At 60.9% G+C, this 24,661-nt stretch overlaps 2 protein-coding genes and 3 pseudogenes across 2 annotated transcripts; all 5 read right to left on the bottom strand.

The window, feature by feature from the left end:
• Positions 1-567: 567 nt before the first annotated feature.
• LOC139000742 (THO complex subunit 4 pseudogene) lies at positions 568-1,437 on the bottom strand (annotated as a pseudogene).
• Positions 1,438-3,652: 2,215 nt separating this feature from the next.
• Positions 3,653-4,908, bottom strand: LOC139000735 (THO complex subunit 4 pseudogene; annotated as a pseudogene).
• Positions 4,909-5,283: 375 nt separating this feature from the next.
• On the bottom strand, positions 5,284-6,842 carry LOC139000734 (THO complex subunit 4 pseudogene; annotated as a pseudogene).
• A 757-nt stretch (positions 6,843-7,599) lies between these two features.
• Positions 7,600-10,046, bottom strand: LOC139000732 (aly/REF export factor 2-like). Its single transcript, XM_070402807.1, has 3 exons — positions 9,983-10,046; positions 9,180-9,790; positions 7,600-7,680 (listed from the first exon to the last, which is right to left on the bottom strand). The coding sequence occupies exons 1-3, from the start codon at positions 10,044-10,046 to the stop codon at positions 7,600-7,602; spliced, it is 756 nt and encodes a 251-aa protein (XP_070258908.1).
• Positions 10,047-11,015: 969 nt separating this feature from the next.
• Positions 11,016-21,382, bottom strand: LOC139000731 (uncharacterized). Its single transcript, XM_070402806.1, has 5 exons — positions 21,162-21,382; positions 17,765-18,323; positions 14,903-15,439; positions 12,038-12,574; positions 11,016-11,048 (listed from the first exon to the last, which is right to left on the bottom strand). Exons 1-5 carry the CDS (start codon positions 21,380-21,382, stop codon positions 11,016-11,018), a joined length of 1,887 nt encoding a protein of 628 aa, XP_070258907.1.
• Positions 21,383-24,661: the final 3,279 nt, after the last annotated feature.

Raw genomic sequence — 24,661 nt, 5'->3', positions numbered from 1 at the left:
TTGGTTTTTTTTGTTTGTTTATCCCACAGCTTTTCGGGTGATTATGGTCAAGGTGAAAACAGCAACCGGTAAAATGAATCCCGAAAATGACTCGGCACAAAACAGGTCTTTTTCAGAGTTATTGAATAAAGTACAAGTTAACGAAAAATCTTTCCAGGAGTTTTAAATCCTATTTCCAAACAGAAGAAACAACTCCATCATTGGCCCCGGGTCCCCGGCCATCCTCGCGCACACTGACTTGCTGGAGCTTTAGCTGGTGTCCATCATCGCATCGTCATCGTCCAGCAGGGCGTCCAAGTCCTCGGCGTCCTTCATCGCGCTGTCAGCGTCCAGCTGGGAGTCCAACTCCTCGGTGTCCCTCATGGAGTTGTAAGCGTCCTTCTGGGCGTGCAACTTTTTGGTGTCCCTCATGGCATGGTAAGCGCCCAGGCGGGCGTCCATCCTTTTGGTGTCCCTCATCGAGTTGTAAGCGCCCTTTTGGGCGTCCAACTGCTGGGTGCCCCTCATCGCGCTGTAAGCGTCCTGCTTGGCGTCCAACTGCTTGGGGCCCCTCATGGAGATGTAAGCGTCCAGCTGGGCGTCCAACTCCTCCGCCGAGATCTGTGGCTTTGAATGGCGGCCAGTGCGCCTGCCTGTACGCAGCTTGCCTCCGCGGGAGCGGCCCTGAGTGCCGCCGCCGCCGCCGCCGCCAAAGCCTCCAGATCCTCGGTTTGTAGTCACCCAGCCTCTGTTGACACTCGGTACCGGCCCGGGCTGCGTGACTATCTTCGAGGTGAGGATCTGGATGTGGAGGGGGCGGCCATCCAAAGGGACGCCGTTGTACTGCTTCCTGGCTTCCAGGGCGTCTGCCTTGCGCTCAAAGTGCACGTGGGCTGTTCCCAGGCTGCGGCCAGAGCGGTCGTAATGGACAGCGGCCTGCTTCAGAGGCCCAAACTCCGCAAACAGCTGCTGGATGTCCGCGTCGGACACTCCGAAGTCCAGGTTGGACAGCAGCAGCTTCGCCCCGGTCATCAGGCCGGCGGCCCTGCCGAAGGCTCTGCGGAAGCGGTCGTGGTGCCACTCGTCGGGAAGCTGTCTCGGCCTGCTGTAGGGCGCAGGCCGGTTCCTGCCTGGGCCGAGGGCAGCCCTGTTCCGGAACGGCCCGCCGCCCCAGCTCTCGGGGGCGGCGGCGGCCTGCGCTCCGCCACCCGCGGAGGCCTCCCTGGGAGCCGGCCCTGCCTCGGTCCCGGCCGAGGTCCCTGCCCCCCGCCGCGGCCGTGGCCGTGGCCGTGGCCGTGTCCTCCCTGGGAGCCGGCCCGGCCTCGGTCCCAGCCTCGGTCCCCGCCCCCGCCCCCGCCCCCGCCCCCGCCCCCGCCGCGGCCCCCGGCCATGGCCTTCCCGCTGGCTCCGGTGCAGCCGAATGATGTCGTCCAGTGCCATGTGGATTTTGTCGGCCATGGCGGGCCCCGAATCAGCCTCGGATCGAGCCCGTGCGGAGGCACGCCGGTCCTTCACTTCCCGCGCGGCGCCGGGGCGGTCCCAGATGTTGGGGTCCAGGCCCAGGGGTTCCCAAGGGTGTGGACGAGTCGGTGAAGAAGTAATGACACCGCGACAGCGTTCAGTGGATCAGCAGCCCAGCCAGGCTCTAGCCAGGTGCTCTCGCGGCTTCTATGTCCCGGGACCGGGTCTTGGCGAGACCTCTCTCCTGAAAGCTCCCTTGGAGAACGAGGGCGACGACCACGACCACAAGCCTAGGGCTGAGAAGCTCTGCAAAGAAGGCCCTGCGTTCTTTTATAGCCCCAGAGCTGGTGGGAGGAGCCAAATCAGCTGCCCGCTCGACCAATCAGCCGCCCCCAGGACCGACGTCACCGGTTGGGCCTCAAGTTGACGGGAGGAGGCTTGCATTGGCGCTGCAGGACCAGGAGAGGGCGCCACTGGCCCGCCCAAGCGATTCCCGGGGCTTGGGGGAGGACCTGGGAGACAGGGCAGGTGCCCAAGGAGGCCTGCAGGGCTCTGTCTCCACGCCTTGCGGGACGGCATCGCCGTTTTTTCTCGGTGGAAGAGGGGACAATACATACTTAGACAGGCTCCCGTGGGCCCAGGACGGGCCAAAAGGAAACAAAGCCACGGAAAATCTCCTAGGCGTGCCTCACTCGGCAGATATCTTGTTAGAGGGACCTTGTGCTCCCGTGTGTGTGTGTGTGTGTGTGTGTGTGTGTGTGTGTGTGTTTCAGTGTGTGTGTGTGACAGGGCGACGCGGGGGGCGGGGAGGGTTGGAGATGGGAGGGATAGGTGTGTGGGTGTGGGAGTTTGTGTGGGCGCGCGCGCGCGTGCGTCCGTGCGTGTACATCCGCAGTCACGCACGGACACTCCTTGCTTTGAACGGTCCGTCGCCATCCATGAACACCCTTCAGCCCCTGCCTTCTCAAAGACAACGCCCCCTGCACGTCCTTCCCCGCCTCGGGTCTAGCCTGAAATGGGGAAGTCCAGTCACCTGGCTGTGCTTTCCCCACAGGCGTTTGCAGGAGGGGGGCTTGCATTGACGCTTCTCGACCAGCAGAGGGCGGGGCGGGCTCTTCGGCCCCTGCCCCAGTCCACCCAAATTCTGTAATCCACAGCCAAAGATGACGTCCTGGGCTGTCCATCTGATCGACAGCCCGCCCACGTCCACCCCCCCCCCCCCCCGCCCCGCCCCGCACCGCCACCCGCAACCCTCCCCCCACCCCGCTCACTCTGTGGATGGATGGTCAGGCCCCCTCCCAGAGACCAAGTCCAGGCCTGGCCACCTGGGCTTGCCAAAGCCTCAGAAATTGGAAAGGCGGGATCAACCTTTTTTTTCTGAGGAGGGTATTTTGTTGTTGTTGTTTTATCGGAGCAAACGAGTTATTTTGTTTGTCTGTTTGTTTGGTTTTTTTTGTTTGTTTATCCCACAGCTTTTCGGGTGATTATGGTCAAGGTGAAAACAGCAACCGGTAAAATGAATCCCGAAAATGACTCGGCACAAAACAGGTCTTTTTCAGAGTTATTGAATAAAGTACAAGTTAACGAAAAATCTTTCCAGGAGTTTTAAATCCTATTTCCAAACAGAAGAAACAACTCCATCATTGGCCCCGGGTCCCCGGCCATCCTCGCGCACACTGACTTGCTGGAGCTTTAGCTGGTGTCCATCATCGCATCGTCATCGTCCAGCAGGGCGTCCAAGTCCTCGGCGTCCTTCATCGCGCTGTCAGCGTCCAGCTGGGAGTCCAACTCCTCGGTGTCCCTCATGGAGTTGTAAGCGTCCTTCTGGGCGTGCAACTTTTTGGTGTCCCTCATGGCATGGTAAGCGCCCAGGCGGGCGTCCATCCTTTTGGTGTCCCTCATCGAGTTGTAAGCGCCCTTTTGGGCGTCCAACTGCTGGGTGCCCCTCATCGCGCTGTAAGCGTCCTGCTTGGCGTCCAACTGCTTGGGGCCCCTCATGGAGATGTAAGCGTCCAGCTGGGCGTCCAACTCCTCCGCCGAGATCTGTGGCTTTGAATGGCGGCCAGTGCGCCTGCCTGTACGCAGCTTGCCTCCGCGGGAGCGGCCCTGAGTGCCGCCGCCGCCGCCCGCCGCCAAAGCCTCCAGATCCTCGGTTTGTAGTCACCCAGCCTCTGTTGACACTCGGTACCGGCCCGGGCTGCGTGACTATCTTCGAGGTGAGGATCTGGATGTGGAGGGGGCGGCCATCCAAAGGGACGCCGTTGTACTGCTTCCTGGCTTCCAGGGCGTCTGCCTTGCGCTCAAAGTGCACGTGGGCTGTTCCCAGGCTGCGGCCAGAGCGGTCGTAATGGACAGCGGCCTGCTTCAGAGGTCCAAACTCCGCAAACAGCTGCTGGATGTCCGCGTCGGACACTCCGCAGTCCAGGTTGGACAGCAGCAGCTTCGCCCCGGTCATCAGGCCGGCGGCCCTGCCGAAGGCTCTGCGGAAGCGGTCGTGGTGCCACTCGTCGGGAAGCTGTCTCGGCCTGCTGTAGGGCGCAGGCCGGTTCCTGCCTGGGCCGAGGGCAGCCCTGTTCCGGAACGGCCCGCCGCCCCAGCTCTCGGGGGCGGCGGCGGCCTGCGCTCCGCCACCGCGGAGGCCTCCCTGGGAGCCGGCCCTGCCTCGGTCCCGGCCGAGGTCCCTGCCCCCGCCGCGGCCGTGGCCGTGGCCGTGGCCGTGTCCTCCCTGGGAGCCGGCCCGGCCTCGGTCCCAGCCTCGGTCCCCGCCCCCGCCCCCGCCCCCGCCCCCCGCCCCCGCCCCCCGCCGCGGCCCCGGCCATGGCCTTCCCGCTGGCTCCGGTGCAGCCGAATGATGTCGTCCAGTGCCATGTGGATTTTGTCGGCCATGGCGGGCCCCGAATCAGCCTCGGATCGAGCCCGTGCGGAGGCACGCCGGTCCTTCACTTCCCGCGCGGCGCCGGGGCGGTCCCAGATGTTGGGGTCCAGGCCCAGGGGTTCCCAAGGGTGTGGACGAGTCGGTGAAGAAGTAATGACACCGAGACAGCGTTCAGTGGATCAGCAGCCCAGCCAGGCTCTAGCCAGGTGCTCTCGCGGCTTCTATGTCCCGGGACCGGGTCTTGGCGAGACCTCTCTCCTGAAAGCTCCCTTGGAGAACGAGGGCGACGACCACGACCACAAGCCTAGGGCTGAGAAGCTCTGCAAAGAAGGCCCTGCGTTCTTTTACAGCCCCAGAGCTGGTGGGAGGAGCCAAATCAGCTGCCCGCTCGACCAATCAGCCGCCCCCAGGACCGACGTCACCGGTTGGGCCTCAAGTTGACGGGAGGAGGCTTGCATTGGCGCTGCAGGACCAGGAGAGGGCGCCACTGGCCCGCCCAAGCGATTCCCGGGGCTTGGGGGAGGACCTGGGAGACAGGGCAGGTGCCCAAGGAGGCCTGCAGGGCTCTGTCTCCACGCCTTGCGGGACGGCATCGCCGTTTTTTCTCGGTGGAAGCGGGGATAATACATACCTAGACAGGCTCCCGTGGGCCCAGGACGGGCCAAAAGGAAACAAAGCCACGGAAAATCTCCTAGGCGTGCCTCACTCGGCAGATATCTTGTTAGAGGGACCTTGTGCTCCCGTGTGTGTGTGTGTGTGTGTGTGTGTGTGTGTGTGTGTGTGTGTGTTTCAGTGTGTGTGTGTGACAGGGGGACGCGGGGGACGGGGAGGGTTGGAGATGGGAGGGATAGGTGTGTGGATGTGGGAGTTTGTGTGCGTCCGTGCGTGTACATCCGCAGTCACGCACGGACACTCCTTGCTTTGAACGGTCCGTCGCCATCCATGAACACCCTTCAGTCCCTGCCTTCTCAGAGACAACGCCCCCTGCTCGTCCTTCCCGCCTGGGGTCGAGCCAGAAATGGGGAAGTCCAGTCACCTGTCTGTGCTTTCCCCACAGGCGTTTGCAGGGGGCGGGGGGGATTGCATTGATGCTTCTGGACCAGCAGAGGGCGGGGCGGGCTCTTCGGCCCCTGCCCCAGTCCACCCAAATTCTGTAATCCACAGCCAAAGATGACGTCCTGGGCTGTCCATATGATCAACACCGTGCCCACACCCCTAACCCCCACCCCAAACCCTCCCCCCACCAAACTCACTCTGTGGATGGATGGTCAGGCCCCATCCCAGAGACCAAGTCCAGGCCTGGCCACCTGGGCTTGCCAAAGCCTCTGAAATTGGAAAGGCGGGATCAACCTTTTTTTTCTGAGGAGGGTATTTTGTTGTTGTTGTTTTATCGGAGGGAACGAGTTATTTTGTTTGTCTGTTTGTTTGTTTGTTTGATTGTTTATCCCACAGCTTTTCGGGTGATTATGGTCAAGGTGAAAACAGCAACCGGTAAAATGAATCCCGAAAATGACTCGGCACAAAACAGGTCTTTTTCAGAGTTATTGAATAAAATACAAGTTAACGAAAAATCTTTCCAGGAGTTTTAAATCCTATTTCCAAACAGAAGAAACAACTCCATCATTGGCCCCGGGTCCGCGGCCATCCTCGCGCACACTGACTTGCTGGAGCTTTAGCTGGTGTCCATCATCGCATCGTCATCGTCCAGCAGGGCGTCCAAGTCCTCGGCGTCCTTCATTGCGCTGTCAGCGTCCAGCTGGGAGTCCAACTCCTCGGTGTCCCTCATGGAGCTGTAAGCGTCCTTCTGGGCGTGCAACTTTTTGGTGTCCCTCTTGGCATGGTAAGCGCCCAGGTGGGCGTCCATCCTTTTGGTGTCCCTCATCGAGTTGTAAGCGCCCTTTTGGGCGTCCAACTGCTGGGTGCCCCTCATCGCGCTGTAAGCGTCCTGCTTGGCGTCCAACTGCTTGGGGCCCCTCATGGAGATGTAAGCGTCCAGCTGGGCGTCCAACTCCTCCGCCGAGATCTGTGGCTTTGAATGGCGGCCAGTGCGCCTGCCTGTACGCAGCTTGCCTCCGCGGGAGCGGCCCTGAGTGCCGCCGCCGCCGCCGCCGCCAAAGCCTCCAGATCCTCGGTTTGTAGTCACCCAGCCTCTGTTGACACTCGGTACCGGCCCGGGCTGCGTGACTATCTTCGAGGTGAGGATCTGGATGTGGAGGGGGCGGCCATCCAAAGGGACGCCGTTGTACTGCTTCCTGGCTTCCAGGGCGTCTGCCTTGCGCTCAAAGTGCACGTGGGCTGTTCCCAGGCTGCGGCCAGAGCGGTCGTAATGGACAGCGGCCTGCTTCAGAGGTCCAAACTCCGCAAACAGCTGCTGGATGTCCGCGTCGGACACTCCGCAGTCCAGGTTGGACAGCAGCAGCTTCGCCCCGGTCATCAGGCCGGCGGCCCTGCCGAAGGCCCTGCGGAAGCGGTCGTGGTGCCACTCGTCGGGAAGCTGTCTCGGCCTGCTGTAGGGCTCAGGCCGGTTCCTGCCTGGGCCGAGGGCAGCCCTGTTCCGGAACGGACCCCCGCCCCAGCTCTCGAGGGCGGCGGCGGCCTGCGCTCCGCCACCGCGAAGGCCTCCCTGGGAGCCGGCCCTGCCTAGGTCCCGGCCGAGGTCCCTGCCCCCGCCCCGGCCGTGGCCGTGGCCGTGGCCGTGTCCTCCCTGGGAGCCGGCCCGGCCTCGGTCCCAGCCTCGGTCCCCGCCCCCGCCCCCGTCCCCGCCCCCGCCCCCGCCGCGGCCGCGGCCCTGGCCATGGCCTTCCCGCTGGCTCCGGTCCAGCCGAATGATGTCGTCCAGTGCCATGTGGATTTTGTCGGCCATGGCGGGCCCCGAATCAGCCTCGGATCGAGCCCGTGCGGAGGCACGCCGGTCCTTCACTTCCCGCGCGGCGCCGGGGCGGTCCCAGATGTTGTGGTCCAGGCCCAGGGGTTCCCAAGGGTGTGGACGAGTCGGTGAAGAAGTAATGACACCGCGACAGCGTTCAGTGGATCAGCAGCCCAGCCAGGCTCTAGCCAGGTGCTCTCGCGGCTTCTATGTCCCGGGACCGGGTCTTGGCGAGACCTCTCTCCTGAAAGCTCCCTTGGAGAACGAGGGCGACGACCACGACCACAAGCCTAGGGCTGAGAAGCTCTGCAAAGAAGGCCCTGCGTTCTTTTATAGCCCCAGAGCTGGTGGGAGGAGCCAAATCAGCTGCCTGCTCGACCAATCAGCCGCCCCCAGGACCGACGTCACCGGTTGGGCCTCAAGTTGACGGGAGGAGGCTTGCATTGGCGCTGCAGGACCAGGAGAGGGCGCCACTGGCCCGCCCAAGTGATTCCCGGGGCTTGAGGGAGGACCTGGGAGACAGGGCAGGTGCCCAAGGAGGCCTGCAGGGCTCTGTCTCCACGCCTTGCGGGACGGCATCGCCGTTTTTTCTCGGTGGAAGAGGGGACAATACATACTTAGACAGGCTCCCGTGGGCCCAGGACGGGCCAAAAGGAAACAAAGCCACGGAAAATCTCCTAGGCGTGCCTCACTCGGCAGATATCTTGTTAGAGGGACCTTGTGCTCCCGTGTGTGTGTGTGTGTGTGTGTGTGTGTGTGTGTTTGTGTGTGTGTGTGTGTGTCGGGGGACGCGGGGGGAGGGGGGGTTGGAGGCAGGAGGGATAGGTGTGTGGGTGTGGGTGTGGGTGTTGGAGTTTGTCTGTGCCCGCGCACGAGCGTGGGCGTCTGTGCGTGTACATCCGCAGTCACGCACGGACACTCCTTGCTTTGAACGGTCCGTCGCCATCCATGAACACCCTTCAGTCCCTGCCTTCTCAAAAACAACGCCCCCTGCTCGTCCTTCCCGCCTGGGGTCGAGCCAGAAATGGGGAAGTCCAGTCACCTGTCTGTGCTTTCCCCACAGGCGTTTGCAGGGGGCCGGGGGGACTGCATTGATGCTTCTGGACCAGCAGAGGGCGGGGCGGGCTCTTCGGCCCCTGCCCCAGTCCACCCAAATTCTGTAATCCACAGCCAAAGATGACGTCCTGGGCTGTCCATATGATCAACACCGTGCCCACACCCCTAACCCCCACCCCAAACCCTCCCCCCACCACGCTCACTCTGTGGATGGATGGTCAGGCCCCATCCCAGAGACCAAGTCCAGGCCTGGCCACCTGGGCTTGCCAAAGCCTCAGAAATTGGAAAGGCGGGATCAACCTTTTTTTTCTGAGGAGGGTATTTTGTTGTTGTTGTTTTATCGGAGGGAACGAGTTATTTTGTTTGTCTGTTTGTTTGTTTTTTTTTGTTTGTTTATCCCACAGCTTTTCGGGTGATTATGGTCAAGGTGAAAACAGCAACCGGTAAAATGAATCCCGAAAATGACTCGGCACAAAACAGGTCTTTTTCAGAGTTATTGAATAAAATACAAGTTAACGAAAAATCTTTCCAGGAGTTTTAAATCCTATTTCCAAACAGAAGAAACAACTCCATCATTGGCCCCGGGTCCCCGGCCATCCTCGCGCACACTGACTTGCTGGAGCTTTAGCTGGTGTCCATCATCGCATCGTCATCGTCCAGCAGGGCGTCCAAGTCCTCGGCGTCCTTCATCGCGCTGTCAGCGTCCAGCTGGGAGTCCAACTCCTCGGTGTCCCTCATGGAGTTGTAAGCGTCCTTCTGGGCGTGCAACTTTTTGGTGTCCCTCATGGCATGGTAAGCGCCCAGGCGGGCGTCCATCCTTTTGGTGTCCCTCATCGAGTTGTAAGCGCCCTTTTGGGCGTCCAACTGCTGGGTGCCCCTCATCGCGCTGTAAGCGTCCTGCTTGGCGTCCAACTGCTTGGGGCCCCTCATGGAGATGTAAGCGTCCAGCTGGGCGTCCAACTCCTCCGCCGAGATCTGTGGCTTTGAATGGCGGCCAGTGCGCCTGCCTGTACGCAGCTTGCCTCCGCGGGAGCGGCCCTGAGTGCCGCCGCCGCCGCCGCCGCCAAAGCCTCCAGATCCTCGGTTTGTAGTCACCCAGCCTCTGTTGACACTCGGTACCGGCCCGGGCTGCGTGACTATCTTCGAGGTGAGGATCTGGATGTGGAGGGGGCGGCCATCCAAAGGGACGCCGTTGTACTGCTTCCTGGCTTCCAGGGCGTCTGCCTTGCGCTCAAAGTGCACGTGGGCTGTTCCCAGGCTGCGGCCAGAGCGGTCGTAATGGACAGCGGCCTGCTTCAGAGGCCCAAACTCCGCAAACAGCTGCTGGATGTCCGCGTCGGACACTCCGCAGTCCAGGTTGGACAGCAGCAGCTTCGCCCCGGTCATCAGGCCGGCGGCCCTGCCGAAGGCTCTGCGGAAGCGGTCGTGGTGCCACTCGTCGGGAAGCTGTCTCGGCCTGCTGTAGGGCGCAGGCCGGTTCCTGCCTGGGCCGAGGGCAGCCCTGTTCCGGAACGGCCCGCCGCCCCAGCTCTCGGGGGCGGCGGCGGCCTGCGCTCCGCCACCGCGGAGGCCTCCCTGGGAGCCGGCCCTGCCTCGGTCCCGGCCGAGGTCCCTGCCCCCGCCGCGGCCGTGGCCGTGGCCGTGGCCGTGTCCTCCCTGGGAGCCGGCCCGGCCTCGGTCCCAGCCTCGGTCCCCGCCCCCGCCCCCGCCCCCGCCCCCGCCCCCGCCGCGGCCCCGGCCATGGCCTTCCCGCTGGCTCCGGTGCAGCCGAATGATGTCGTCCAGTGCCATGTGGATTTTGTCGGCCATGGCGGGCCCCGAATCAGCCTCGGATCGAGCCCGTGCGGAGGCACGCCGGTCCTTCACTTCCCGCGCGGCGCTGCGGCGGTCCCAGATGTTGGGGTCCAGGCCCAGGGGTTCCCAAGGGTGTGGACGAGTCGGTGAAGAAGTAATGACACCGAGACAGCGTTCAGTGGATCAGCAGCCCAGCCAGGCTCTAGCCAGGTGCTCTCGCGGCTTCTATGTCCCGGGACCGGGTCTTGGCGAGACCTCTCTCCTGAAAGCTCCCTTGGAGAACGAGGGCGACGACCACGACCACAAGCCTAGGGCTGAGAAGCTCTGCAAAGAAGGCCCTGCGTTCTTTTATAGCCCCAGAGCTGGTGGGAGGAGCCAAATCAGCTGCCCGCTCGACCAATCAGCCGCCCCCAGGACCGACGTCACCGGTTGGGCCTCAAGTTGACGGGAGGAGGCTTGCATTGGCGCTGCAGGACCAGGAGAGGGCGCCACTGGCCCGCCCAAGCGATTCCCGGGGCTTGGGGGAGGACCTGGGAGACAGGGCAGGTGCCCAAGGAGGCCTGCAGGGCTCTGTCTCCACGCCTTGCGGGACGGCATCGCCGTTTTTTCTCGGTGGAAGCGGGGATAAAACATACCTAGACAGGCTCCCGTGGGCCCAGGACGGGCCAAAAGGAAACAAAGCCACGGAAAATCTCCTAGGCGTGCCTCACTCGGCAGATATCTTGTTAGAGGGACCTTGTGCTCCCGTGTGTGTGTGTGTGTGTGTGTGTGTGTGTGTGTGTGTGTGTGTTTCAGTGTGTGTGTGTGACAGGGGGACGCGGGGGACGGGGAGGGTTGGAGATGGGAGGGATAGGTGTGTGGATGTGGGAGTTTGTGTGGGCGCGCGCGCGTGCGTCCGTGCGTGTACATCCGCAGTCACGCACGGACACTCCTTGCTTTGAACGGTCCGTCGCCATCCATGAACACCCTTCAGTCCCTGCCTTCTCAAAAACAACGCCCCCTGCTCGTCCTTCCCGCCTGGGGTCGAGCCAGAAATGGGGAAGTCCAGTCACCTGTCTGTGCTTTCCCCACAGGCGTTTGCAGGGGGCGGGGGGGATTGCATTGATGCTTCTGGACCAGCAGAGGGCGGGGCGGGCTCTTCGGCCCCTGCCCCAGTCCACCCAAATTCTGTAATCCACAGCCAAAGATGACGTCCTGGGCTGTCCATATGATCAACACCGTGCCCACACCCCTAACCCCCACCCCAAACCCTCCCCCCACCACGCTCACTCTGTGGATGGATGGTCAGGCCCCATCCCAGAGACCAAGTCCAGGCCTGGCCACCTGGGCTTGCCAAAGCCTCTGAAATTGGAAAGGCGGGATCAACCTTTTTTTTCTGAGGAGGGTATTTTGTTGTTGTTGTTTTATCGGAGGGAACGAGTTATTTTGTTTGTCTGTTTGTTTGTTTGTTTGATTGTTTATCCCACAGCTTTTCGGGTGATTATGGTCAAGGTGAAAACAGCAACCGGTAAAATGAATCCCGAAAATGACTCGGCACAAAACAGGTCTTTTTCAGAGTTATTGAATAAAATACAAGTTAACGAAAAATCTTTCCAGGAGTTTTAAATCCTATTTCCAAACAGAAGAAACAACTCCATCATTGGCCCCGGGTCCGCGGCCATCCTCGCGCACACTGACTTGCTGGAGCTTTAGCTGGTGTCCATCATCGCATCGTCATCGTCCAGCAGGGCGTCCAAGTCCTCGGCGTCCTTCATTGCGCTGTCAGCGTCCAGCTGGGAGTCCAACTCCTCGGTGTCCCTCATGGAGCTGTAAGCGTCCTTCTGGGCGTGCAACTTTTTGGTGTCCCTCTTGGCATGGTAAGCGCCCAGGTGGGCGTCCATCCTTTTGGTGTCCCTCATCGAGTTGTAAGCGCCCTTTTGGGCGTCCAACTGCTGGGTGCCCCTCATCGCGCTGTAAGCGTCCTGCTTGGCGTCCAACTGCTTGGGGCCCCTCATGGAGATGTAAGCGTCCAGCTGGGCGTCCAACTCCTCCGCCGAGATCTGTGGCTTTGAATGGCGGCCAGTGCGCCTGCCTGTACGCAGCTTGCCTCCGCTGGAGCGGCCCTGAGTGCCGCCGCCGCCGCCGCCGCCAAAGCCTCCAGATCCTCGGTTTGTAGTCACCCAGCCTCTGTTGACACTCGGTACCGGCCCGGGCTGCGTGACTATCTTCGAGGTGAGGATCTGGATGTGGAGGGGGCGGCCATCCAAAGGGACGCCGTTGTACTGCTTCCTGGCTTCCAGGGCGTCTGCCTTGCGCTCAAAGTGCACGTGGGCTGTTCCCAGGCTGCGGCCAGAGCGGTCGTAATGGACAGCGGCCTGCTTCAGAGGTCCAAACTCCGCAAACAGCTGCTGGATGTCCGCGTCGGACACTCCGCAGTCCAGGTTGGACAGCAGCAGCTTCGCCCCGGTCATCAGGCCGGCGGCCCTGCCGAAGGCCCTGCGGAAGCGGTCGTGGTGCCACTCGTCGGGAAGCTGTCTCGGCCTGCTGTAGGGCTCAGGCCGGTTCCTGCCTGGGCCGAGGGCAGCCCTGTTCCGGAACGGACCCCCGCCCCAGCTCTCGGGGGCGGCGGCGGCCTGCGCTCCGCCACCGCGAAGGCCTCCCTGGGAGCCGGCCCTGCCTAGGTCCCGGCCGAGGTCCCTGCCCCCGCCCCGGCCGTGGCCGTGGCCGTGGCCGTGTCCTCCCTGGGAGCCGGCCCGGCCTCGGTCCCAGCCTCGGTCCCCGCCCCCGCCCCCGTCCCCGCCCCCGCCCCCGCCGCGGCCGCGGCCCTGGCCATGGCCTTCCCGCTGGCTCCGGTCCAGCTGAATGATGTCGTCCAGTGCCATGTGGATTTTGTCGGCCATGGCGGGCCCCGAATCAGCCTCGGATCGAGCCCGTGCGGAGGCACGCCGGTCCTTCACTTCCCGCGCGGCGCCGGGGCGGTCCCAGATGTTGTGGTCCAGGCCCAGGGGTTCCCAAGGGTGTGGACGAGTCGGTGAAGAAGTAATGACACCGCGACAGCGTTCAGTGGATCAGCAGCCCAGCCAGGCTCTAGCCAGGTGCTCTCGCGGCTTCTATGTCCCGGGACCGGGTCTTGGCGAGACCTCTCTCCTGAAAGCTCCCTTGGAGAACGAGGGCGACGACCACGACCACAAGCCTAGGGCTGAGAAGCTCTGCAAAGAAGGCCCTGCGTTCTTTTATAGCCCCAGAGCTGGTGGGAGGAGCCAAATCAGCTGCCCGCTCGACCAATCAGCCGCCCCCAGGACCGACGTCACCGGTTGGGCCTCAAGTTGACGGGAGGAGGCTTGCATTGGCGCTGCAGGACCAGGAGAGGGCGCCACTGGCCCGCCCAAGCGATTCCCGGGGCTTGGGGGAGGACCTGGGAGACAGGGCAGGTGCCCAAGGAGGCCTGCAGGGCTCTGTCTCCACGCCTTGCGGGACGGCATCGCCGTTTTTTCTCGGTGGAAGCGGGGATAATACATACCTAGACAGGCTCCCGTGGGCCCAGGACGGGCCAAAAGGAAACAAAGCCACGGAAAATCTCCTAGGCGTGCCTCACTCGGCAGATATCTTGTTAGAGGGACCTTGTGCTCCCGTGTGTGTGTGTGTGTGTGTGTGTGTGTGTGTGTGTGTGTGTGTGTTCAGTGTGTGTGTGTGACAGGGGGACGCGGGGGACGGGGAGGGTTGGAGATGGGAGGGATAGGTGTGTGGATGTGGGAGTTTGTGTGGGCGCGCGCGCGTGCGTCCGTGCGTGTACATCCGCAGTCACGCACGGACACTCCTTGCTTTGAACGGTCCGTCGCCATCCATGAACACCCTTCAGTCCCTGCCTTCTCAAAAACAACGCCCCCTGCTCGTCCTTCCCGCCTGGGGTCGAGCCAGAAATGGGGAAGTCCAGTCACCTGTCTGTGCTTTCCCCACAGGCGTTTGCAGGGGGCGGGGGGGATTGCATTGATGCTTCTGGACCAGCAGAGGGCGGGGCGGGCTCTTCGGCCCCTGCCCCAGTCCACCCAAATTCTGTAATCCACAGCCAAAGATGACGTCCTGGGCTGTCCATATGATCAACACCGTGCCCACACCCCTAACCCCCACCCCAAACCCTCCCCCCACCACGCTCACTCTGTGGATGGATGGTCAGGCCCCATCCCAGAGACCAAGTCCAGGCCTGGCCACCTGGGCTTGCCAAAGCCTCTGAAATTGGAAAGGCGGGATCAACCTTTTTTTTCTGAGGAGGGTATTTTGTTGTTGTTGTTTTATCGGAGGGAACGAGTTATTTTGTTTGTCTGTTTGTTTGTTTGTTTGATTGTTTATCCCACAGCTTTTCGGGTGATTATGGTCAAGGTGAAAACAGCAACCGGTAAAATGAATCCCGAAAATGACTCGGCACAAAACAGGTCTTTTTCAGAGTTATTGAATAAAATACAAGTTAACGAAAAATCTTTCCAGGAGTTTTAAATCCTATTTCCAAACAGAAGAAACAACTCCATCATTGGCCCCGGGTCCGCGGCCATCCTCGCGCACACTGACTTGCTGGAGCTTTAGCTGGTGTCCATCATCGCATCGTCATCGTCCAGCAGGGCGTCCAAGTCCTCGGCGTCCTTCATTGCGCTGTCAGCGTCCAGCTGGGAGTCCAACTCCTCGGTGTCCCTCATGGAGCTGTAAGCGTCCTTCTGGGCGTGCAACTTTTTGGTGTCCCTCTTGGCATGGTAAGCGCCCAGGTGGGCGTCCATCCTTTTGGTGTCCCTCATCGAGTTGTAAGCGCCCTTTTGGGCGTCCAACTGCTGGGTGCCCCTCATCGCGCTGTAAGCGTCCTGCTTGGCGTCCAACTGCTTGGGGCCCCTCATGGAGATGTAAGCGTCCAGCTGGGCGTCCAACTCCTCCGCCGAGATCTGTGGCTTTGAATGGCGGCCAGTGCGCCTGCCTGTACGCAGCTTGCCTCCGCTGGAGCGGCCCTGAGTGCCGCCGCCGCCGCCGCCGCCAAAGCCTCCAGATCCTCGGTTTGTAGTCACCCAGCCTCTGTTGACACTCGGTACCGGCCCGGGCTGCGTGACTATCTTCGAGGTGAGGATCTGGATGTGGAGGGGGCGGCCATCCAAAGGGACGCCGTTGTACTGCTTCCTGGCTTCCAGGGCGTCTGCCTTGCGCTCAAAGTGCACGTGGGCTGTTCCCAGGCTGCGGCCAGAGCGGTCGTAATGGACAGCGGCCTGCTTCAGAGGTCCAAACTCCGCAAACAGCTGCTGGATGTCCGCGTCGGACACTCCGCAGTCCAGGTTGGACAGCAGCAGCTTCGCCCCGGTCATCAGGCCGGCGGCCCTGCCGAAGGCCCTGCGGAAGCGGTCGTGGTGCCACTCGTCGGGAAGCTGTCTCGGCCTGCTGTAGGGCTCAGGCCGGTTCCTGCCTGGGCCGAGGGCAGCCCTGTTCCGGAACGGACCCCCGCCCCAGCTCTCGGGGGCGGCGGCGGCCTGCGCTCCGCCACCGCGAAGGCCTCCCTGGGAGCCGGCCCTGCCTAGGTCCCGGCCGAGGTCCCTGCCCCCGCCCCGGCCGTGGCCGTGGCCGTGGCCGTGTCCTCCCTGGGAGCCGGCCCGGCCTCGGTCCCAGCCTCGGTCCCCGCCCCCGCCCCCGTCCCCGCCCCCGCCCCCGCCGCGGCCGCGGCCCTGGCCATGGCCTTCCCGCTGGCTCCGGTCCAGCTGAATGATGTCGTCCAGTGCCATGTGGATTTTGTCGGCCATGGCGGGCCCCGAATCAGCCTCGGATCGAGCCCGTGCGGAGGCACGCCGGTCCTTCACTTCCCGCGCGGCGCCGGGGCGGTCCCAGATGTTGTGGTCCAGGCCCAGGGGTTCCCAAGGGTGTGGACGAGTCGGTGAAGAAGTAATGACACCGCGACAGCGTTCAGTGGATCAGCAGCCCAGCCAGGCTCTAGCCAGGTGCTCTCGCGGCTTCTATGTCCCGGGACCGGGTCTTGGCGAGACCTCTCTCCTGAAAGCTCCCTTGGAGAACGAGGGCGACGACCACGACCACAAGCCTAGGGCTGAGAAGCTCTGCAAAGAAGGCCCTGCGTTCTTTTATAGCCCCAGAGCTGGTGGGAGGAGCCAAATCAGCTGCCCGCTCGACCAATCAGCCGCCCCCAGGACCGACGTCACCGGTTGGGCCTCAAGTTGACGGGAGGAGGCTTGCATTGGCGCTGCAGGACCAGGAGAGGGCGCCACTGGCCCGCCCAAGCGATTCCCGGGGCTTGGGGGAGGACCTGGGAGACAGGGCAGGTGCCCAAGGAGGCCTGCAGGGCTCTGTCTCCACGCCTTGCGGGACGGCATCGCCGTTTTTTCTCGGTGGAAGCGGGGATAATACATACCTAGACAGGCTCCCGTGGGCCCAGGACGGGCCAAAAGGAAACAAAGCCACGGAAAATCTCCTAGGCGTGCCTCACTCGGCAGATATCTTGTTAGAGGGACCTTGTGCTCCCGTGTGTGTGTGTGTGTGTGTGTGTGTGTGTGTGTGTGTGTGTTTCAGTGTGTGTGTGTGACAGGGGGACGCGGGGGACGGGGAGGGTTGGAGATGGGAGGGATAGGTGTGTGGATGTGGGAGTTTGTGTGGGCGCGCGCGCGTGCGTCCGTGCGTGTACATCCGCAGTCACGCACGGACACTCCTTGCTTTGAACGGTCCGTCGCCATCCATGAACACCCTTCAGTCCCTGCCTTCTCAAAAACAACGCCCCCTGCTCGTCCTTCCCGCCTGGGGTCGAGCCAGAAATGGGGAAGTCCAGTCACCTGTCTGTGCTTTCCCCACAGGCGTTTGCAGGGGGCGGGGGGGATTGCATTGATGCTTCTGGACCAGCAGAGGGCGGGGCGGGCTCTTCGGCCCCTGCCCCAGTCCACCCAAATTCTGTAATCCACAGCCAAAGATGACGTCCTGGGCTGTCCATATGATCAACACCGTGCCCACACCCCTAACCCCCACCCCAAACCCTCCCCCCACCACGCTCACTCTGTGGATGGATGGTCAGGCCCCATCCCAGAGACCAAGTCCAGGCCTGGCCACCTGGGCTTGCCAAAGCCTCTGAAATTGGAAAGGCGGGATCAACCTTTTTTTTCTGAGGAGGGTATTTTGTTGTTGTTGTTTTATCGGAGGGAACGAGTTATTTTGTTTGTCTGTTTGTTTGTTTGTTTGATTGTTTATCCCACAGCTTTTCGGGTGATTATGGTCAAGGTGAAAACAGCAACCGGTAAAATGAATCCCGAAAATGACTCGGCACAAAACAGGTCTTTTTCAGAGTTATTGAATAAAATACAAGTTAACGAAAAATCTTTCCAGGAGTTTTAAATCCTATTTCCAAACAGAAGAAACAACTCCATCATTGGCCCCGGGTCCGCGGCCATCCTCGCGCACACTGACTTGCTGGAGCTTTAGCTGGTGTCCATCATCGCATCGTCATCGTCCAGCAGGGCGTCCAAGTCCTCGGCGTCCTTCATTGCGCTGTCAGCGTCCAGCTGGGAGTCCAACTCCTCGGTGTCCCTCATGGAGCTGTAAGCGTCCTTCTGGGCGTGCAACTTTTTGGTGTCCCTCTTGGCATGGTAAGCGCCCAGGTGGGCGTCCATCCTTTTGGTGTCCCTCATCGAGTTGTAAGCGCCCTTTTGGGCGTCCAACTGCTGGGTGCCCCTCATCGCGCTGTAAGCGTCCTGCTTGGCGTCCAACTGCTTGGGGCCCCTCATGGAGATGTAAGCGTCCAGCTGGGCGTCCAACTCCTCCGCCGAGATCTGTGGCTTTGAATGGCGGCCAGTGCGCCTGCCTGTACGCAGCTTGCCTCCGCTGGAGCGGCCCTGAGTGCCGCCGCCGCCGCCGCCGCCAAAGCCTCCAGATCCTCGGTTTGTAGTCACCCAGCCTCTGTTGACACTCGGTACCGGCCCGGGCTGCGTGACTATCTTCGAGGTGAGGATCTGGATGTGGAGGGGGCGGCCATCCAAAGGGACGCCGTTGTACTGCTTCCTGGCTTCCAGGGCGTCTGCCTTGCGCTCAAAGTGCACGTGGGCTGTTCCCAGGCTGCGGCCAGAGCGGTCGTAATGGACAGCGGCCTGCTTCAGAGGTCCAAACTCCGCAAACAGCTGCTGGATGTCCGCGTCGGACACTCCGCAGTCCAGGTTGGACAGCAGCAGCTTCGCCCCGGTCATCAGGCCGGCGGCCCTGCCGAAGGCCCTGCGGAAGCGGTCGTGGTGCCACTCGTCGGGAAGCTGTCTCGGCCTGCTGTAGGGCTCAGGCCGGTTCCTGCCTGGGCCGAGGGCAGCCCTGTTCCGGAACGGACCCCCGCCCCAGCTCTCGGGGGCGGCGGCGGCCTGCGCTCCGCCACCGCGAAGGCCTCCCTGGGAGCCGGCCCTGCCTAGGTCCCGGCCGAGGTCCCTGCCCCCGCCCCGGCCGTGGCCGTGGCCGTGGCCGTGTCCTCCCTGGGAGCCGGCCCGGCCTCGGTCCCAGCCTCGGTCCCCGCCCCCGCCCCCGTCCCCGCCCCCGCCCCCCGCCGCGGCCGCGGCCCTGGCCATGGCCTTCCCGCTGGCTCCGGTCCAGCTGAATGATGTCGTCCAGTGCCATGTGGATTTTGTCGGCCATGGCGGGCCCCGAATCAGCCTCGGATCGAGCCCGTGCGGAGGCACGCCGGTCCTTCACTTCCCGCGCGGCGCCGGGGCGGTCCCAGATGTTGTGGTCCAGGCCCAGGGGTTCCCAAGGGTGTGGACGAGTCGGTGAAGAAGTAATGACACCGCGACAGCGTTCAGTGGATCAGCAGCCCAGCCAGGCTCTAGCCAGGTGCTCTCGCGGCTTCTATGTCCCGGGACCGGGTCTTGGCGAGACCTCTCTCCTGAAAGCTCCCTTGGAGAACGAGGGCGACGACCACGACCACAAGCCTAGGGCTGAGAAGCTCTGCAAAGAAGGCCCTGCGTTCTTTTATAGCCCCAGAGCTGGTGGGAGGAGCCAAATCAGCTGCCTGCTCGACCAATCAGCCGCCCCCAGGACCGACGTCACCGGTTGGGCCTCAAGTTGACGGGAGGAGGCTTGCATTGGCGCTGCAGGACCAGGAGAGGGCGCCACTGGCCCGCCCAAGCGATTCCCGGGGCTTGGGGGAGGACCTGGGAGACAGGGCAGGTGCCCAAGGAGGCCTGCAGGGCTCTGTCTCCACGCCTTGCGGGACGGCATCGCCGTTTTTTCTCGGTGGAAGAGGGGACAATACATACTTAGACAGGCTCCCGTGGGCCCAGGACGGGCCAAAAGGAAACAAAGCCACGGAAAATCTCCTAGGCGTGCCTCACTCGGCAGATATCTTGTTAGAGGGACCTTGTGCTCCCGTGTGTGTGTGTGTGTGTGTGTGTGTGTGTGTGTGTGTTTGTGTGTGTGTGTGTGTGTCGGGGGACGCGGGGGGAGGGGGGGTTGGAGGCAGGAGGGATAGGTGTGTGGGTGTGGGTGTGGGTGTTGGAGTTTGTCTGTGCCCGCGCACGAGCGTGTGCGTCTGTGCGTGTACATCCGCAGTCACGCACGGACACTCCTTGCTTTGAACGGTCCGTCGCCATCCATGAACACCCTTCAGTCCCTGCCTTCTCAAAAACAACGCCCCCTGCTCGTCCTTCCCGCCTGGGGTCGAGCCAGAAATGGGGAAGTCCAGTCACCTGTCTGTGCTTTCCCCACAGGCGTTTGCAGGGGGCGGGGGGGACTGCATTGATGCTTCTGGACCAGCAGAGGGCGGGGCGGGCTCTTCGGCCCCTGCCCCAGTCCACCCAAATTCTGTAATCCACAGCCAAAGATGACGTCCTGGGCTGTCCATATGATCAACACCGTGCCCACACCCCTAACCCCCACCCCAAACCCTCCCCCCACCACGCTCACTCTGTGGATGGATGGTCAGGCCCCATCCCAGAGACCAAGTCCAGGCCTGGCCACCTGGGCTTGCCAAAGCCTCAGAAATTGGAAAGGCGGGATCAACCTTTTTTTTCTGAGGAGGGTATTTTGTTGTTGTTGTTTTATCGGAGGGAACGAGTTATTTTGTTTGTCTGTTTGTTTGTTTGTTTGATTGTTTATCCCACAGCTTTTCGGGTGATTATGGTCAAGGTGAAAACAGCAACCGGTAAAATGAATCCCGAAAATGACTCGGCACAAAACAGGTCTTTTTCAGAGTTATTGAATAAAATACAAGTTAACGAAAAATCTTTCCAGGAGTTTTAAATCCTATTTCCAAACAGAAGAAACAACTCCATCATTGGCCCCGGTACCGCGGCCATCCTCGAGCACACTGACTTGCTGGAGCTTTAGCTGGTGTCCATCATCGCATCGTCATCGTCCAGCAGGGCGTCCAAGTCCTCGGCGTCCTTCATCGCGCTGTCAGCGTCTAGCTGGGAGTCCAACTCCTCGGTGTCCCTCATGGAGCTGTAAGCGTCCTTCTGGGCGTGCAACTTTTTGGTGTCCCTCTTGGCATGGTAAGCGCCCAGGTGGGCGTCCATCCTTTTGGTGTCCCTCATCGAGTTGTAAGCGCCCTTTTGGGCGTCCAACTGCTGGGTGCCCCTCATCGCGCTGTAAGCGTCCTGCTTGGCGTCCAACTGCTTGGGGCCCCTCATGGAGATGTAAGCGTCCAGCTGGGCGTCCAACTCCTCCGCCGAGATCTGTGGCTTTGAATGGCGGCCAGTGCGCCTGCCTGTAAGCAGGTTGCCTCTGCGGGAGAGGCCCTGAGTGCCGCCGCCGCTGCCGCCGCCGCCAAAGCCTCCAGATCCTAGGTTTGTAGTCACCCAGCCTCTGTTGACACTCGGTACCGGCCTGGGCTGCGTGACTATCTTCGAGGTGAGGATCTGGATGTGGAGGGGGCGGCCATCCAAAGGGACGCCGTTGTACTGCTTCCTGGCTTCCAGGGCGTCTGCCTTGCGCTCAAAGTGCACGTGGGCTGTTCCCAGGCTGCGGCCAGAGCGGTCGTAATGGACAGCGGCCTGCTTTAGAGGCCCAAACTCCGCAAACAGCTGCTGCAAGTCTGCGTCGGACACTCCGAAGGCCAGGTTGGACAGAAGCAGCTTACCCCCGGACACCAGGCCGGCGCCCCTGCGGAAGCGGTCGTGGTGCCACTCGTCGGGAAGCTGTCTCGGCCTGCTGTAGGGCGACGGCCGGTTCCTGCCTCTGCCGAGGGCCGCCAGGTTGCTGAACGGCCCGCCGCCCTGGCTCACTGGTGCTGCGGTTTGCGCTCCGCTACAGCGACCTCCCTGGGAGCCGGCCAGGCCTTGGTCCCGGCCTAGGTCCCTGCCTCCGCCGCGGCCGCCGCAGCCCTGCTGGCTCCGGTGCAGCCTAATGATGTCGTCCAGAGACATGTTGACTTTGTCGGCCATGGCGGGGCCCGACATCGGCCTCGGGTCAAGCCCGTGCAGTAAGCAGGCCGGCCCTTCACTTCCGGAGCGGCGCCGGAGCTGTTCCTGAGAGGGCATCAGATGCTGGGAGCCAGGCCCAGGGATTCCCAGAGGTGTGGACGGAGAGCGTTCAGACGCACCCAGGGCTGAGAGGGTCTGCGAATGATAGACCCTGCGAGGTGCTGCCGCCCTTCTTTTATATCATAGCCCCAGCGCCTGGTGGGAGGAGCCAGAGAGACCCACCAATCAGCCGCTCCCAGGAATGAAGCGTCACCGTTTGGGTGACACCAACTTTAGGGTGGGGCAGGTGGCGCATCTCAAGGAAAGGTTCTCCTGCACGTGGCTGCCATGCCCGGGGTGCTTGACCGGTGCCTCTTGGACAGGCTCCTCCGACCCGGGACCCGTGAAGAGTGTTGGGGGCGGGGGGGTTATTTTACTTTATGTTCTTTTTTCTTATTTCTGTGCTCATTTCTCTTCATGCATTGCAATTGATTCTCTCTCTCTCGGCAACGAACCGTTGCAAACGTCGGTCCCATTGGCATTCGAAGGGAGGGGGAGGGGGAGACCGGAGACGCAAACACACCGAACGTAGCGGGGCCTTGGAGGTCATGGGAGGCAGAGGCTGAGGTGGATGTGAATAAAACGTGTATGCTTTTGTATCTTAGCTCTGTGCCCAGGACGCCAGAGGCCACCAGCAGTGAAACAGCCCCATCAGAGAGTGCTGGTATAGATGTGTATGTATCTGTCCCTGTTCGTCAGTCTATGTTATTCTCTATATTCCACAAATGAGTGAGATCATGTGCTATTCATTTCTCTCTGACTGGCTAATTTCACTTAGCATAATGCTCTCCAGTTCCATCCATGCTGGCAAGAATTCCTTCCTTTTTCTTAATACTTTTTTTTTACACCGCAGCGTAGTATTCCACTGTGTGTAGATGTACCCCAGTTGCGTGTGTGCGTGTTTGTGTTTACTGCATTTCTGTGAAATGTTCCCCCCCCCCCCACTCCCCGCCCCACACCCCCAAACCCCTATAGGCATATCCCTGGAGGCATCTCCCAACAGAAAGCAGCTTAGGGTTTGGCCCCTCCCTTGGGGGTGGGGGGACACCCAGTTGCCAATGGCACCTGAGGGCCTCCAGTGTGGTGGGAGCAGGGACACCTTGCAGGTTACATTACTCCATACCTGGAAGAGGAAACTGAGGCTGAGGCAGGTGAAATTGATTTGCATGAACGGGAAGACAGGAAGCTGCAGTTAAAGAAGTTGAGGGCCAGGGCGAGGGTTTCCTTCTGAACAGGGTGAAGAGTGGGGGCCTAGGGAGAGAATGCCATCTGCTTGCAGTCAAACAGCTTAGCCCTACCGAGGGAGGGCATGACTAGTCCCTGTGTCTGTGGGGCCCTTGGGAGCAGGGTCTGAGTGAGGCGTGTGCTTGTCTGTGTGTTTACGTCCGCAGTCACGCACGGATACTTCTGGATCTGAATGGTCCGTTGGCATCCATGAGCGCCCTTCAGCCCCTGCCTTCTCGTAGACGGCGCGCCCCCTGATTGTCCTTCCCCCCTCAGGTCAAGTCCAGGCACCTGTTTCTGCCTTCCCCAGAGGTGGCTGCAAGAGGGTGACCTGCATTAGCGCTACTCGACCAGCAGAGGGCGGGACGGGCTCTTACGCCTTGCTTGGGCTGGGCCCTGGGGTCCAGCTCCCTCTGTGGATGAATGGTCAGGCCCCTGTCCACAGACCAAGTCCGGGCCGGGCCACATGCGCTTGGCGAAGGGTCTAAAAGCATTGAAAGGCTGGATCAATGTCATTTCTAAGGAAGGTTTATTTTATTTTATTTTATTTTATTTTATTTATTTTATTTTATTTTATTTTATTTTATTTTATTTTAGTGTGTGTGTGTGTGTGTGTGTGTGTGATTTTATTTTATTTTATTTTATATTTTATTTTATTTTAGTGTGTGTGTGTGTGTGTGTGTGTGTGTGTGTGTTTGCGTTTTGGCAGGGTTTTTTTTTTAAATATGTTTTTTTTTTTAATTTTAAATGAGGGTGTGTTTTTTTTTCTTTTTTTTTTAAAACCAAGTCAGAAGGTCAAATCTTCAAAGTGCATGCAAGCTGCTCCTCCCAGGAGGTCCAGACTGCATGTTCGAGGGTATCTCCAGGAAGGCCTGCGGGGCCGGTGCTTCCGCATTCTGAAAGGTGTTCTGGACTCTGCCAAACAGGATGAAGTATTTTGCCGACAGCCAGAGGAACCCGACGTGGTTCTCGTCAAACAGGGCGAAGACTCCAGGGCCGCGCCTGGCGAAGACGAAGGTAGGTAAGTTAACACCAAACACTAATGGTTTCTAAGACCATAGAAACACATCCTGAAGGTTCGGGGTGGAGGGTGTGTAATTCTGATCTCTCGAGCCCATGTCCACAGCCAGAAGAAACGGAACAGGCTACTCCTCCAAAGCTGCAGCCCTGGACTCCCCGACGCTGGGCTGGGCAGGGCTCTCCCAGCCATGGCCTTGGCTTTCCTCTGTCCTGTCTTCTTGCTGCTGCTGCTGCTGCTCCTCTCGGATCACCTGCTGGTCAATCTCCTGGACCACGCAGGAGAGCTGGTTGAAATTACAGAAGATCTCGCCACCTGGCAGGTGGATGGAGCGCATGAGGTGGATCTCTAACTTAATGTTCATGGCCTGTCCTGTGATGTTGGTGACCCTGGCATACTTCCCCTGGAAGCTGAGCATGACAATCTTTAGGCTGTTGTGATAGTATACACATTGGTAGAGGCCTGCCTAATGAGGTCTTCCGCGTGCCTCAGCGGGAGGTAGACTCGGCAGTAGGTCACGTGGTTATAAAGCAGAAAGTCCTTCACCAACAGCAATCGCCCCCCGCCCCCTTCTCCCCTAAGCCGCGATGATGAATACTTTTGGTGGTCTCTCTTGACATACTGGATGCTGAACCTGTCCTTTTGAATCTGCAGGTGGCATTTGTGGAAAAAGCTGTAGGGGTTGTCCATGTAGGACTCCACCGAGGCTGATTTCCTCTCCATCAGAAGAATTCTAAAGCAGGGCTCTAACTGCACTGGGTCATCCACATGGGTGTTAAAGGAAGGCCTGCACGTCCAAGCAGTAATGCATAAGCCATCCACCACTACACTCAGCAGCGTTCTATAGCAATGATCTAGCTGCGTCAATCCCAAAATGTGTCTGTATGGAAGATCTTGGCGTAGACCTCTCGATAAGACATACCGATCAACTCCGGGATCTGCGAGTTTGCACGAACGCC

The sequence above is a fragment of the Myotis yumanensis genome, unplaced genomic scaffold (genome assembly GCF_028538775.1).
Source record: "Myotis yumanensis isolate MYYU_CA2020_CCGP unplaced genomic scaffold, mMyoYum1.0.hap1 SCAF_27, whole genome shotgun sequence".
Lineage (NCBI taxonomy): Eukaryota > Metazoa > Chordata > Mammalia > Chiroptera > Vespertilionidae > Myotis > Myotis yumanensis.
Note: the sequence above shows the minus strand (reverse complement) of the source record. Positions and strands in the feature narration are given on the sequence as shown.